The 16,999-nt window shown below is 39.1% G+C and overlaps 1 protein-coding gene across 1 annotated transcript in view; it reads right to left on the minus strand.

Moving 5' to 3' along the window:
- The window catches only part of EHHADH (enoyl-CoA hydratase and 3-hydroxyacyl CoA dehydrogenase), a 46,676-nt gene that overhangs the window by 3,494 nt on the left and 26,183 nt on the right, over positions 1-16,999 (minus strand). Inside the window, exon 6 of the mRNA XM_025913824.2 lies at positions 5,477-5,818. Coding sequence (XP_025769609.1) covers positions 5,477-5,818 — 342 coding nt within the window. The remainder of the gene's footprint in view (positions 1-5,476; positions 5,819-16,999) is intronic.

Here is a 16,999-nt window from a genome sequence, read left to right on the forward strand (position 1 = left end):
GCACCTGGGTGGCGCAGTCGGTTAAGCGTCCGACTTCAGCCAGGTCACGATCTCACGGTCCGTGAGTTCGAGCCCCGCGTCAGGCTCTGGGCTGATGGCTCGGAGCCTGGAGCCTGTTTCCGATTCTGTGTCTCCCTCTCTCTCTGCCCCTCCCCCGTTCATGCTCTGTCTCTGTCTGTCCCATAAATAAATAAAAACGTTGAAAAAAAAATTAAAAAAAAAAAAACAAAAAAACTCTTATGAGTAAATCTCCATGACCTTGGATAAGGCAATGGTTTCTTAGACATGATACCAAAAGCATAAGCAACAAAAGAAAAAAATAGATAAATTAGACACCATCAAAATTAAAATTTTTTGTGCTTCAAAGGATGCCATAAAGAAAATAACAAGAACCATGGAATCATATATCTAGTAAAGGACTTGCATCAAAATATATAAAGAACTCTAACAATTCACACAAGATCCCTCATTATTACCAGGATGTAGAAGATGCAGAGAACAACTGTAAGGCCTTGGAGGAGACTGTCGAGCAGGTGCTGGCAAACTATGGTCTGAGGGCCAAATCCATCCCACTGCCTATTTTAGTACTGCTGGTGAGCTAAGAATGGTTTTGTATTTCAAATAGTTGAAAACAACAACAACAACAAAAAAGAATAATATTTTCTGACACATGCGAATTATATCAAATTCAAATTTCAGTCCCATAAATAAAGTTTTATTGGAACACAACCACACTAATTTGACTCCATATTATCTATGGCTGTTTTTGTGTGCAGAGTTGAGCAGTTGTTAAAGAGATGATATGGCCCAGAAAGCCTAAAATATTTATTATCTGGCCCTTAACAAAAAAAGTTTACTGACTCTCTCCAAAGGAGAATGGCAGAGCCATTAGTTGGAAAAAAAAAAACAAACAAACAAACAGAAAACAAAAAAAAAACTGGTCTTAGATGACCATATGGAGCAAGCAGGAAATAAATCTTTATTGTGTTAAACCAGTATTATCTATTACAGCAGCAGGTTATCTGTTACCTAACCAACCCATTGTGGATGAAACCATTTTGTTGATGAAACCCATTGTGGATGAAACCCACTGACCAGCTTTGGGATTGGTTTTGAATACAGAATGCTATCAGTCATCAGAAATCATTGTTTCTCTGGGATATATTTAATTTTCAAATTGTATTAACTTACTTAATATAACAAATATATTACATTATTTGAAAACGTTTAGTTTTCCAAAATTAATAAACATCTGCATTTCACTCAGTAGCAAGAAGGCTGGATAGCTCTCACTGCTATGGCAACTTGTATCCTAAACTTTAGCCTGGGTAAATAGGAGGTAGAGCATGACGTTCAAAACCCTGGCCTCCTGGCTCTCAGTCTCAAGCTCCACATAACATTTCTACCATTATAGAAATTATAATCTCACAGAGACAACAAGGACTAACAAGATGTAGCGTGAAAGCAATTTGTAAAGTGTAGCGTAAGGTAAGTGATATCTCAGAACTGACAACAGAGCAGGGAAGGAAAGGCAACTTCTGAAGGTATAGTTCTTTTTTTTTTCTAATGTTTTATTTATTTATTTCTGAGGGAGAGAGAGTGAGCACCTGAGTGGGGGAGGGGCAGAGAGAGAGAAGGAGACAGAGAATCAGAAGCAGGCTCCAGGCTCCAAGCCATCAGTGCAGAGCCCAAGTCAAGATAAGGGGAGCTGATCAAGTAATGGATGCAGTTGGAATAACCAACTAAAAGATGTGGGAAGATACAAGGTTGTGGGGTAAAGGTTGGATTTGGAATTTCAGAGGTGGAGGAATATTCAGGGTAAAGACAAGACCCATGGTAAAGGCATGAGTAGGGGTCATGGAATTGAAGTATATGAACATTACTGGATCTGAGGAGGCAAAGGCACCTGGAAGGAACAGGACTGGATGCATTGTCCACACGGATGATGAAGACAATCAGGATGGCAGCTGGATTTGGGAGAAAGTGGATAACTGTGAGCCAGGTACCAGAATTTTCAGCCAAGTGGAGGTGGGGGTGGGGGGCGCAATACAGTAATGAGGAGGGACAGAACGATAAGAGCAGATGGCAGAGCTACAGAGGAGTGTCTTGAAAGAGATAATGGTCTGAGAAGGGAATTGGGAAGTGCCACTGGGGCTCCTGGGCCGTGAAAGAAGCAGTAGCATTCTCCTGAGAGGGGTGCCCAGAGTAAGCAAGGTTTCAGGCAGGAGACAGACAAGGAGTCATTAGTGAAGCAGAAGAGGCTGTAGGAGCGTTCCAGAGGGCACTGGGTACAGTGGGAGGCTGAGTCACAATGAACAAGTACAGGGCAGTATGGGGACAGACATGAAGAAGGGGGAGATGACCAAACTCTCACTTTATTTGTATCCAAGTTATCATCTATGTATTTTAAATGCTTTTTCTTCAAAAAAAATTTTTAATGTTTATTTATTTTTGAGAGAGAGAGAGAGAGTGCAAGCAGGTGAGAGGTAGAAAGAGAGGGAGACACAGAATCTGAAACAGGCTCTCGGCTCTGAGCTTTCAGCAGAGAGTCCAACATGGGGCTTGAATTCACAAACTGTTGAGATCAGGAGCACAGCCGAAGTCAGACATTCAACCAACTGAGCCACGCAAGTGCCCCTTAAATGCTTTTACAAATATTTTTCTGAACAATATGGGGTACACTTAAAAAAAACAACTTCAGGGGCACCTAGGTGGCTCAGTCAGTTAAGCGCTCAACTCTTTATTTTGGCTCAAATCATGATCTCACAGTTTGTGAGATTGAGCTCAAATCATGATGTCACAAACTGTGAGATTGAGCCCTGCATTGGGCTCTCCACTCATAGCGCAGAGCCTGCTTAGGATTCTCTCTCCCTCTCTCTCTGCCCTTCCCCAGCTCTTTCCCCCTCTCTCTGACTGAAAATAAATAAACAAACTCAAAAACAAAAACAGAAGCAAAACAACTTCAGATTTTTAGACATTTCATGTCAGACATGAATTTAGAATCTTTTTATAAAGGCTCACAACAAGGAACTAGGGAAACTCTCAAACAATGACTGACCAACACAATACTGATATATTTCACCTTTGCAATTGTATTGCATTAATTATTCTTGGCGTGAAGGAATATAGAGAAGAAACAGGTTAAGTGCACATCAACTAGGAATAAATATTGGTGCTGCTGAAAAAGCACAAAAAAAAAAAAAAGGAACATTCATAGTTCTCTGTCTCACTCTCTCTATCCACCTTGTTTAAAAACTGTAACTAGGGGGTGTCTGGGTAGCTCAGTCAGTTAAGCGTCCAACTCTTGATTTCAGCCCAGGTCAGGATCTTATGGTTCATGGGATTGAGTCCCATGTTAGGTCCTGTGCTGATAGCATGGAGCCTGCTTGGGATTCTCTCTCTCCCTCTCTCTCTGCCCCTCCCCTACTGTGAACATGTGCTTCTTGCTCTCTTTCTCAAAATAAATAAATAAGCATTAAAAAAAGTCAAAAGTGAGCAGAGTCCAGACTGGAAGGAGCACAGTGTGACTGATACAATAGGCCGAGAAGATGTTGAGTGGGCTCTTTTCCTCCAAACTGGGTTGGTGCTGGACAGCTGGGTGAGGGTTAAGAAAGCTGACACTTTCAGGAAACTATGGACTTCCTCCCCCAGAAGACTGTACATAAGCTGACACATATAACATTTTGCTTACCATTTCCGGGGGTTTAAAATCCACCAGAGACCCTTTATCCAATATGTCATTTGCAAATATCTTCTCCTATTCCATCAGTTGCCTTTTAGTTGGTTGTTTCCTTTGCAGTGCAGAAGCTTTTTATCTTGATGACGTCCAACAGTTAATTTTTGTGATGGAATAGGAAAAGGTATTTGCAAATGACATATTGGATAAAGGGTTAGTATCCAAAATCTATAAAGAACTTACCAAACTCAACACCTGAAAAAACAAATAATCCAGTGAAGAAATGGGCAGAAGACATGAATAGACACTTCCCCAAAGAAGACATCCAGATGGCCAACAGACACATGAAAAGATGCTCAACATCACTCATCATCAGGGAAATACAAATCAAAACCACCTTGCAACACCACCTCACACCAGTTAGAGTAGCTAAAATGAACAACTCAGGCAACAAGAGATGTTGGCGAGGATGTGGAGAAACGGGAAGCCTCTTACACTGTTGGTGGGAATGCAAACTGGTGCAGCCACTCTGGAAAACAGTGTGGAGGTGCCTCAAAAAATTAAAAATAGAATTACCCTATGTCCCAGCAATAGCACTACTAGAAGTTTATCCAAAAGATATAGAAGTATTGATTCATAGGGACACATGTACCCCACTGTTTGTAGCAGCACTTTCAACAATAGCCAAATTATGGAAAGAGCCCAAATGTCCATCAACTGATGAATGGATAAAGAAGATGTGGTTTATATATATCATGGAATACTACTTGGCAATGAGAAAGAATGAAATCTTGCCATTTGCAACAAGGTGGATGAAACTCGAGGGTATTATGCTAAGTGAAATAAGTCAGTCAGAGAAAGACAGATACCATATGTTTTCACTCATATGTGGAATTTGAGAACCTTAACAGACCATGGCGGACGGGAAGGGGAAAAATAGTTTCAAAGAGAGAGGGAGGCAAACCATATGAGACACTTAAATACAGAGAACAAACTGAGGGTTGATGGGGGCGGTGCAGGAGAGAGGGGAAAATGGATGCTGGGCATTGAGGGATGAGGCATTTGCTAGGATGAGCTCTGGTGTTGTATATAAGCGATCAATCATGGGAATCTACTCCCGAAGCCAAGAGCACACTGTATACACTGTATGCTAGCTAACTTGACAATAAATTATATTTAAAAAAAAAATAATAAAATCCACCAAAGACCATTCTTGGGTCAAGACTAAGAGCAAAGGAAGATTAGGAAAGTGGCACAAAGAAGCTAATCAGAGGGCTAGCTTCTGAGGAAAGAAGACGTTTTGTTTGGGAAAATCGCTGAGGGAAAAATTAAGGTCACTGTTTCAGGGTGCAGAGAGATTTGAGGAGAGTGATGTTGAATGACGAGAAGTGAATGGATCCAGGGACCAGAAAGGCAGAGCCTTCATTCCAAATACCTAGCTATAAGAGTGACAGACCATACCTTGAAATATGGCACAAGTAATAACCATTGTTGGGAAACCCAGGAGTGAGAGATTCATGCAGGGAAGAGGAGGGGATGAGTAAAAAATGCCCAGAGTCTGGAGTCAGACAGACCGAATGTAGACCCTTACACCGCCTGTGTTTAGCTTACTGTTGAGAAGGTTGGTGTCTCTAGGCCTCACATATAAAATGAAGATAATTCACGGGCTGGGGTGCAAAATAAGTTAGCTACGCAAGTAACGTGTTTAGCATAGAGTCTGATACCCAGTGGCCCTAAGCAAATGGTATCACTTTATATGTGCAGATTTGGAAAATGACTTTAACCACACTATGTTCTTACCGACAACACCAACTGAGGAGATGGGCCGCGCTGACGCCGTTTTCCAGGATGCTCCAGAGGGAGCTGACCACTTATTTGCCTTCCTCTCAGCAAAGAAAGCATATTGCAGGGCTTGAGCCTGCCCTGATTTCTGAAGGTACATAAACAGCTCCTCTTCCTTCTTGATGCCCACCTCATAGGGATACTGTACAGCAGCCTGGACTGCACGGACACAAGTCTCCTGAGAAAGGCACCCAGGATGCTGCTTCCGCATCTTCAAAAGGGCTTCGCTGAAAATTTCGTCCATGTTGGGCAAGCTCTGAATTGGCTTGTTGCAGAGTCTACGGGATTCTAGAGATTGACCTTCCAGAAATAAGAAAGATAATCACATCTTTGGAAATGTTACTTGTACCAAGGGAATATGAGCAAATAATAACAATAATAATAATAATATAACCTATTCAAATTCAAAATACAAAATTAAATGCTATTCATCAAAATACTTAACGTAACACTAATATCAAAATATCTGTTATCTTTGCACCTTAGTCCTGCAAGATAGAATTCAACAGATTCAAAGTAATTTTCAAGTTACCTAATTTCGGCATAAAAATTGCATTTTCCTTCTGTTCCAAAACCGAGACAGTGTTATAGTAGATGAAATATTAAACTCTCCGTAGGTTTCAGGAAAATATTTCTGAGCTAAGAATATTTTAAATCCAAAATAATCTTAACTCTGTTCCTAACAGTAACAAAAATTTAAAAACACCTAGAAAAGAAGGCAGTGCTATATTGGTGCAAGGAGAGACATACAAATCAGTGGAAGAGAACTGAGTGTTCAAAATTTAATCCTGACAATGAGAGCCAACTGATTTTCAACACAGGTGCCAAAACAATTCAAGTGAAGTAAGGAGAGTTTTTTCGATAAATGGTGCTGAAATAACTGGATAGCTACATGCAAAAAAAATAAAAAATAAAAAATAAATGGATCCTTACCTAGAACCATATACAAAAATTAACTCACAGTGGATCATAAATCTACATTGAAGAGCTAAAACTATAAAAATTCCTAGAAGAAAACAGAAAAGCTTCAGGACCTCAGGTTAGGCAAAGTATTCTTAGCATAATCCATGAAAGAAAAAAATCAATAAACTGAACTTCATCAAAATTAAAGACATTGCACTTCAAAGAACACCATAAAGAAAAAGAAATGATTGGGGCACTTGGGTGGCTCGGTCAGTTGAGCATCCGACTTGGGCTCAGGTCATGATCTCACAGCTTGTGAGTTCGAGTCCTGCGTCGGGCTCTGTGCCGACAGCTCAGAGCCCGGAGCCTGCTTCGGATTCTGGGTCTCCCTCTCTCTCTACGCCTCCTCCGCTTATGCTCTGTCTCTCTCTGTCTCAAAAATAAATAAACATTAAAAAAGAAAAAGAAAAAGAAAAAGAAATGATAAGCCATAGACTGGGAGAAAATATTTGTATGGCAGGCAGAGTAATGCCCCCCTCCCCATGTCTACTTCCTAATCCCTAGAACCTATGAGTATGTAACCTTACATGGCAAAGGGACTCTACAGATATGATGAATGTTAAAGAACTTGAGATGTGGAGATTATCCTTTATTGTCTAGATGTTCCCAACTTAATCACATGAGTCCTTAAAAGAGGAGACCCTTTCCCAGCTATGTGGAGAGAGACACTGGTGAGGAGGAAAGGTAAGAGAGACACAGCATGGGGAAGATTTGACCTGTTGGTGATGAAGTGGCTTTGAAGGTGGAGGTAAGAGGCCAAGAATCAGGGAACTCAGTGGCCTCTAAGCCATTCATTTCAACTTACAACCAGCAAGAACTTGGAAATGTTGGTCCTATAACACAAGACACTGAATTGTGCCAACAACCTGACTGAGCAGGAAACAGATTTTCCCCTAAAGCTTCCAGAAAGGAGTACAGCTGCAAACACTGGATTTTAGGCCAGTGAAAACCTCCCACCACACTTCTGACCTATAGATCTGTAAGATAATAAAAATTGGTGTTGTTTAAACTGCGAAACTTGCAGTAATTGTTATCAACAGAAGACTAGTATGATTTACAAATCAAACATCTAATGAAGTATTTGTATCCAGAGTATTTAAAGAATTCTTGTCTCTCAATAGTAAGAAGGCAAACAACTCAATTTTCTAAATGGGCAAAATTTTGAGGGATATTTCACCAAAGAGGATATACGAATGGCTAATACATATGTGAAGAGGTATTCAATATCATCAGTCATTAAGGAAATGCAAATTCAAACCACAGTGATAAAAAACAAACAAACCATAGTGAATGTGGTAGGTAGTCTCTAAGTAATGTCATTTTTGAGATTAAGTTACAAAAAGACTGGCTTCAGTCTTGTTCACCCTCTCTTGCTCTCTCACCTGTTCGTTCTAATGGAAGCCAGCTGCCATATGTGAACTGCCCTTTGGGGAAGCTCATGTGGCAAAGAACTGAAGGAGACCTTCAGCCAACAGCCAACGAGGAACAGGGCCAACACACCCTATGGGACTGAATCTTACTAACAACTACTTGAATGAATTTGGAAGCAGATTCTCCCCCATTCAAGCCTTGAGGTGAAAAGAGCCAGAGGCAATACCTTGAATGCAATCTTTTGTGAAACCCTAAACCAGAGGACCAAACTAACCACATCTACATTCCTGACCCACAGAAACTGCCAAATAATAAATGTTTGATTTTAAGCAGTTACATTTGGGGGTAATGTGTTATGTAGCTAGAGAGAACTAATATAGACCCCCTAGAATGACTACTATCAAAAAGACATCACTACCAAATGTCGGTGATGATGTGGAGTAACTGAAATCCTCAGACATTACTTGTGAAAATCTAAAACAGTATACCTACTTTAAAAAGTCTCGTAATTTTTTAAAAAGATAAGCTTATTGCTCAACTGAGCAACTTCACTCCTAGGAATCTACCTAAGAAAAATGAAAACATATTTCCACATAAAACTTGTATATAAATGTCCATAATAGTATTATTCATAATAGCTCATCAACTGATGAATGGATAAAAAAAATGATGTGGTATAGCTATACATTAGAATACTATTCAGCAATCAAAATACTATCAGCAAACTACTGATACATGCTACAATTCAAATGAGCCTCAAAACATTATGCAAACTGAAGGAAGCCAGATACAAAAAATTACATATCATATGATGCCATTCACAGTAAATGTCCAAAAAGGCAAATCTATAGAGACGGAAAGATCAGTGGTTGCCTAAGGCCAGGGGTAGGAGGGGGGTAAGCTGCAAAAAGACTTGAGGGAAATTTTGGGGGTAATGACAAGTCCTAAAACTGATACATGGCGATGGTTGTGCAACTCTATAAAGTGAATTATGCATCACTAAAGCTGTTTTTAAAAATGCCTAGAAATGAATTTATCAAGAAATATACAAGACCTTTAAGAATGTAACTATACCATTTTATTGAAGAACATATAATAAGACCTTAATAAAGACAGACTCATGTTTCTGGATATAAACATTTAATAGCATGAAAATATAAATATTTTCCATATATATTATATATGAATTTCTCATTAGAACCCTTGTGGTTCTGTATTAAAAAAAAATAATAACTCAACAGGGACACCTGGCTAGCTAGCCAGTAGAGCATGTAACTCTTGCTCTCAGGATCGTAAGTCTGAGCCCCACGGGGGTCATGGTGCCTACTTGAAATAATAATATTAATAAAAATAAAAATAATTTGGGGTGCCTGGGTGGCTCAGTTGGTTAAGCATCCGACTTCAACTCAGGTCATGATTTCTCTGTGAGTTCGAGCCCCGAGTCAGGCTCTGTGCTCACAGCTCAGTGCCTGGAGCCTGCTTTGGATTCCGTGTCTCCCCGTCTCCCTGCCCCTCCCCCACTCACACTCTGTCTCTCTCTGCCTCTCAAAAATGAATAAATGCTAAAAAAAAAAAAATTTTTAAAAACTCAATAGAATGATTCTAAAGTTTGCATAAAAGAATAAATGTGTATGAAAACATTACATTATAGGGGCGCCTGGGTGGCGCAGTCGGTTAAGCGTCCGACTTCAGCCAGGTCACGATCTCGCGGTCCGTGAGTTCGAGCCCCGCGTCGGGCTCTGGGCTGATGGCTCAGAGCCTGGAGCCTGTTTCGATTCTGTGTCTCCCTCTCTCTCTGCCCCTCCCCCGTTCATGCTCTGTCTCTCTCTGTCCCAAAAATAAATAAACGTTGAAAAAAAAAATTAAAAAAAAGAAAACATTACATTATATGTTATATATTAGAATATACTTACATAAAATTCCTAAAAACCTGTTATGTCCTGTTATAATGTTATCAGTCATAATTTTAAGATGTATGTCACAGAAATAACCAAATTCTCTTGTCACCTGCAATATAATAAACTCTCTTGTCAACTGCATTCTAAGAAACACATTATCAGATCTTGAAATAAAAAGAATAAACGTGTAACATATTACGAAAACTGTTGTCTAAACCACTATACCAGAGACTGTTTTTTTTAAAAAGTGCTACCATCTCTTCAAGGATACACCATTATATCAAGAAGGTACACTTCAGTTAATTAGACAGAAAACCTACCAGGCCATATAAAGCAGTTTCACCATAAAAAGGTATATGAACGTGAACCTGTCTGGCATTGGTGTGTTATTATGTGTGCAGGGGAGAGTGAGTAAGGTTTGGATTTAACCATGTACGCATGTAAATTTATCTGTGAGGCATTGTATAATCTCAAAAAAAATTTTTTAACCTAGGAGGCAACAATACTTCTTTAATGCATGATTACTAAGTAGAATAGAAAATAATGGATTTTTAAATTAATGCTTTCCCATATGATGTTAATAACAGGATTCAGGGAAGGAGGGGAAGACAGTGGATAGCATATGGTCCCTGTTTGCCCTGCTATTGTTGGAAGGACATGAACTCTACCCAACAGGTTTCCAATTATTTGCTCAATTATGCAATGTATTAGCCTGATCCTCAACTTATAGGAAGGCAAGCTTAGCAGAGAAGGGTGGAGACCTTTCCAGGGCCTACAGTTGATTTAATTCCCGATGGCCCAAAAGGAAGACAGGAATGGTCAGTGGGGAGAGGAGGGAGAAGGGCCAAGTATGTGGAGGACAAGTGGAGGAGGAAAGGGGGCTGAGCTGTCAGTGTTATAGCACAAACAGGCAGCTGGGGCAGTCTGTGCCAGGGACAGGTACGATATTTTCAGAGTGTGTTCCTTATACACTTGGTAGTTTTAAAGTCTTGGTAATTTTAAATTCACTTAGCTGTACCTACATAGTCTGAGCGCTGGATCTCTGTCCTTGTGACCCTACCAGTGTTCCCGTCTCATTAGGACTGACTCCAACACCATAGTACTCATCAGAGTTATCCAAGAAATTTAAGAAGTTCAGATGCCCATGCCCCACTGCAGGCTCAGTTAAGAATATTTAAGGGTGGGGGGTGCCTGGGTGGCTCAGTCAGTTAAGCATCCGACTTCAGCTCAGGTCACGATCTCACAGTTCATGAGTTTGAGCCCCACGTCAGGCTCTGTGCCGACAGCTCAGAACTTGGAGCCTGCTTCGGATTCTGTGTCTCCCTCTCTCTCTGTCCCTCCCCTGATCACATTCTATCTCTCTCTCAAAAACTAAATAAACATTAAAAATTTTTTGAAAAAAAAAAAAAAGAATATTTAAGGGTGGGGCCTACACATGAATATTTTTAAAAATTCAACACTTGATTTTGAGGTGTAGCCTCTGGAAAGTCCAGGAGTAGAGCATTAGGTCAGCCACTGCGTATCCAAGATGGCTGCAGCTCCTGGCAAACTTTGCCCCGGGCCAGAAACTGAAAAGGAAAGAAAGAAAAAAGAGGGAGAGAGAAGAAAAAAGAAAAGCCTGCTTAGTGGTGTGCAGTAATTACTGCAGTAATTATTGCTGATCAGCATAATGCTGTTATCCTGGGGATACTCAGAATCTCTCAGACTGCAGATGGGCATTCTGGGAACTACCATGGCACTGGTCCAGACCAGTCTAGGGCCAAGCTGAGCACATCCACTGGAGAGTTTTGGATCAGGGCGCAAATATGGATGCTTTTTCCCTGCTCAATTTCCTCTCTCTTTCTTGCTGTAACTATAAAGGAAGCTATTATCTTACAAATTTGTTCTATTAGAACAAAATATCTTCAGGATTTCCCCTTTGGGTCTACAGGTGTGGTGTTTTCAGTGTGTGTTTCTGTACACCTGGTTGTTTGAAAATCCTGGTCGTTTTAAACTCACTCAGCTGTGCCTACATAGTAAGAGAGGCAAGTATGGGCAGGACAGCACCAGCATTTGCTGCCCAGGAAAATGGGAGGGGAGGAACTAATTAGTGATTTAAATATGCTTATAATTGAATTATTTCCTTGACCCATTCACATTTTTTCCCTTAATTCTTTGAGGTATTCTAAGGCAGAAGAATATTCAAGTTGTGATTAAAAAAAAAAAAAAAAAAAAAAGCAAATCACCCTCCTAAAGGAAAAATAAAGAAGTGATTATTTTCCCTCTTTTCTTTCCGGGAAACTGACAGAAAGATATTCTCCGCCTAGTTTAAAGAGAGACACAACATGCAATTTACAGAAATGGTTACCTAAGACATAAAGGACTGACTCCTCCAATTCTGACAAACAGTAAGCTGTGTTTGTCACAGAAGCTCTGCAAAGGACAGACAGAACCACTGCACTTTTCCAGTCTTATAGGAGGTCACCCTCAGAACTTGGGTATCACAGAAAAAGGAAGCTCCATTTAGACATGTGCTTCAGCCGTCTATGTGAGGCAGGGTCACTCTGCTCTTGTGAGGCATGTGTATATAAATGTTCACAGAGAGCAAAAAAAATTACAAAAAGCAGAAGATAAAATGGAGAAAAAGGCGATGAAACCAGGTAAGATTTGTTTAAAGTCACAAAATTGAAATGAATAAACAGACCAAAGTCTTTAGGCAGAATTAGAATCGCTAAAAATGGCTAACACGGTGCAGTAACAGTAACAGAACCAGGATTCATTACAGGGACAAAAACAGCATTAGGTTCCTGGGTTGAGGCCCCCAGCTGGATGTCCCCTGTGCTCATCTTTGAATAACAGCACACACTTTCAGCTTCACACCAGAAGCATGCACATGGGAACAGGGAATTCTTACTCAGTCTGGAAATAAGCAGGCTGTTGGCCAAATGCAAGTGCAAATAAATAGCATTTTACAGGACCCTCTCTTCCCCAGTTTAGCAAAGCAATCTGGTTTGGCCAAGTAATTTGGAATTGCTCTGCTAAATCCATTGCACTGCACTGCAGTAGTCTGAGAAGCTTCATATAACAAGAGCATTAAGATGCCTGAAGCTAATTAACTTTCACAGTCAACTCTCCAGGATGCATGTTAAGTTTGCAGAGAAATTTGCAGCTACTTCCCAAATCATATTTTTAGATATATGCTAACCTCCTATATTCCCCTCCCACCCATAACTGGTTCCAAACTGCTGATTGTAACATTGACCATTGGAAATTGAAACTAAAGAAATTCCTTAATGGTTTCCATGTTATTATTTTTAAATCAACGTTTCACCAGGGGAAGTGGGGGTGGGGGTGAGGGTGGGAGCGTGGGGTGTGAGTTGCCAGGATGGAGTGGGAATAAGCTGTATTAGTGAAATAGTTTTACAAATGGGAAAGGAGAACTCAATCATTTTACGTGTATTTTAAAAATTGAGGTATAAATCACATACCATAAAAGTCACCATTTTAAAGTTTACACTTCAGTGGTTTTTCTCATACTCACAAATACCTATTATAAAATATAAATATATGTTTATAAAAGATTTTTGTGGAGCCTCTCTTTCAAGTCAATCCACCATTTTTGTTCTGGCAAATAACAACATACTAATAGCTATATTTAAAAGCAAACAAAGACCCAAAAGAAGAAAAAGAAGAGGAGGAGGAGGAGGAGGAGGAGGAGGGAAAAGCCTGGAACAAAAAGAAAGGGAAAACACAAGACCTTAAATGAAAGTGAAAGGCAAAATAAATAAGCCTCTCTAAGCTATGCATTTTGTAAGATAATGAATGGCAAATGTACATACAATTCTTTCAAGTAGTCCTTTGTTGATTTGCACTATTTCTCTACCTTGTATCTCTGGCATTTACCTATTACAGCAGCAGCAAGGAATCATAGGCTTCCAAACAGTGGAACTCATTCTAAAAACAACAGCAACAAATAGTAAAATTCCCAGAGTTTTCCATGGGATTCTAAGCCTTAATCCCCAAAAGACACACAGTCGAGCTGCCCAGGTTGTAGCAAGAACCAAAAACTGGAGCTCAACCATTGGAGCCTGGGAGGTCTCAGAACAGGATCTGAAACCAGCTAATTTTATTGAATCTTTTCCTTTTATTGATAAAGCCCAAAAAGCTAATTTACTAAGATCGATAGAAGATTGAGACTATATCATCCAGGTCTCCTGACTTCCTGTCCTGAGCTCATTTCTCTACAGAGAAATGCACCTCCTCCTGCATCTCCTCCACACTGGCCAGGCATCCATTTTTCCTCTGGGTAAATTTAATGACTCAGATATTAGGAAAAGATAAGCCTTTAAAAAAAAAAATCAGAAGTCTTCGTTACCTACTACCCAGTGATAAAAATTCATTACCTATCACAACCAGTGATAAAAATTTCTTGGTTTAGTTCCTTATGCAAATATGCACATGAAGACATAAACACACACATTTGTGCAATTTCCTACCTGGCTGTTTTCTACTTAGCATTACATGTAAGCATTTTCCCAAGTTCTTCAAATTCCTTAAAAAATGGAAGTTTTAATGGCTGATTAGTTTGCTTCATTGAGATCTATCATCTTTTATGTAACTGATCCCCTAAAATTAAATTAGGTTTTTGAGTTGTTTCCAGTATTTTACGATGATAAACTTCAGTGGGTATCACTGTACACAAATCTTTGTATACTTCTGTGATTATTTCTTTATGATAACTTCCTAAGAATAGAAATACTAAGTCAAAAGATGTGAGCAAGTCTCAGTACCTAACTGCCAAATTGCCTTTAGGTGAGTTGTATTACAAGCAGTATAATAAGAGCTTGTCTAAGCTCAATCTCACCATATTATTTTTCTTTTCCAATTTGCTTGGCAAAAATTAGTATCTTCCAGTTCACTAGTGAATTTTTCATTACCCATCAAGTTTAAAAAGCATTTAAGAACCAAATATATACTTACTATACAACTCAGTAGCATTATTCTTAGGTATTTACCCAAGAGAAAGGTAAATATGTCTACAAAGACTTGTGTAGGTCCAAAGTGAAAACAACCTAAATGTCCATCAACTAATAAATGGGATAAGCAATGTGCAGGACATCCATACTATGGAATGAATGCTATTAGGTAATTAAAAAAAATGAAATATTATTACATGAAACAACCTGGATGAATACCAAAGACATTATGTTACATGAAAGGAGTCAGACATGACAGACTACATGCTATATTGTGATTCCAACTTTATATGAAATTCTAAAAAACAAAAACTATAGTAACAGAAAGTAGGTCATTGATTATCTGTGGCCAAGGGGCAGGGAAAAGAATCTACTGAAAAGAGGCATAAAAATACTTTTTTTTTTAGGGTAATAGAACTATATACTGATTGTGATAGTAGTTACACAGCTACAAACAATTATAAAAATTCTTCAAACTCTATACTTGAAATGGGTAGATTTTAATGTGTGTAAAGTATACCTCAATGAAGCTGGAAAAAATAAACACAGAAGCAAAGATTACTTATGAAATTTTTTGAAAGAAATTAAATTATTGTAATTTTTGCATATTTCCTTTACTTTTGGGGCTATATTCATACTCTATGTAGCTATAATTATAGAATATATGTAAATTTATATTTTGCACATTTTTATCCACAATGTACATATTTCGGTATAGTTTTCATAATTATAATTTAAAATAGTTATACATAATTTCCCAAAGCCCCAAACCATTTCCCTACTGTTAACAGGTGAATTGCTAAATTTTAAAGCAGATGATTCCTAAAAAAAGAAAGAATAAAGAAAAATAAAAATAAAGCACGGTTCCCTCTCAATATTTGGACGCCACCAAGTGGAAAAACTGTGCAATGTTACTGAGATTGAAAAGACCATTTTATAAATTTTATAAACAGTAATTTAATGCTTAGTTTTCTAATTTGAAATTTATTTTATTTTATTTTTTATTTTTTTTTAACGTTTATTTATTTTTGAGACAGAGAGACACAGAGCATGAACGGGGGAGGGGCAGAGAGAGAGGGAGACACAGAATCGGAAGCAGGCTCCAGGCTCTGAGCCATCAGCCCAGAGCCCGACGCGGGGCTCAAACTCACAGACCACGAGATCGTGACCTGAGCTGTAGCCGGACGCCCAACCGACTGGGCCACCCAGGCGCCTCTGAAATTTATTTTAAAAGTTAAATAAATTACAAAAATTAAAACAGAGCATTTTACAGTTTACTGTAAAAAGACCATGATCCTCATCTATCTCTTTTAGTTACTTAACTCTCAAATCTCAATCTAGGGAATTCAGTTAAGGACAAGAGCTTCCTGTGGAAATCTAGTTCTTTACAACCTAAAGCCACAGGTGTAACTGTTAGACATGGGTCTATCATAAGCCTCAAGCCAAAAAATCACGAACGGATTTCCAAATGCAAATAGCCTTTGTTGTCAGCCCGGTGACTTCTAACGAAACTGTAAGCTCTGCCAGGAGGCACAATGAAATCAGTGATGAAAAGTTGGTGAAGACTGTTTGGAAGGCAGAGAAAGACACCAGGAAGCTCATTCCCTTTTGGGCAAAGACTTGCTGATTCTCTTTATGAGTCACCAGGATTTTCTCTCCACGGTCCTGGACTCTCCAGTTCAAGCTTTTCCTATTGCATTGAAACAGCAACTGGCTAGAGCCACAAAAAGAAAGATTATTTCAGGGAAGTGTTTGGTCCCAGGTGGGGTCAACAAAAGAATGACTTTTTCAAAGGAATGCCTTTGAGTGACACTGAGCCATTGCCTACCACCAAGCAGAAAGATGAACATGCTGCTCTATCTGTGACCCAACACTGCTCCCAATTATTTTTTCTGGCACTCTTTAACCCTCTCCATCTTGCTCTCCATACATTGAAAAGGAATAGTGCCACTCCAGAGAACTTTTAAAGGGATGCCATGAACCCACAAAATGAGAAACCAGTGACAGAAAGAAAATACAAGCTCACTGAGACAAAACTACGGTTTTATTGCGGTAAATTAGAGAGGCTTGTTTCTAGTTGCTGAAATGTTTGCTTGTTTTCATTTTAATTATTTCTTACAGAAAATTCATTATTTCAAAACAAAATCAAAAGGTACTAAATGGTAAACAATGGCTTCCCTGGCTGACCAGCCCCATGCCCAGAGGCAACCATGAACCATTTCTTGTGAATCTTTACATAAATATCTTATATGTAGAAGAACAGTTACATATATACATTCTCTCCATATGGACAT

This window comes from Puma concolor, chromosome C2 (assembly GCF_028749965.1).
Source record: "Puma concolor isolate L17-30 chromosome C2, mPumCon1.1.hap2, whole genome shotgun sequence".
Taxonomy (NCBI): domain Eukaryota; kingdom Metazoa; phylum Chordata; class Mammalia; order Carnivora; family Felidae; genus Puma; species Puma concolor.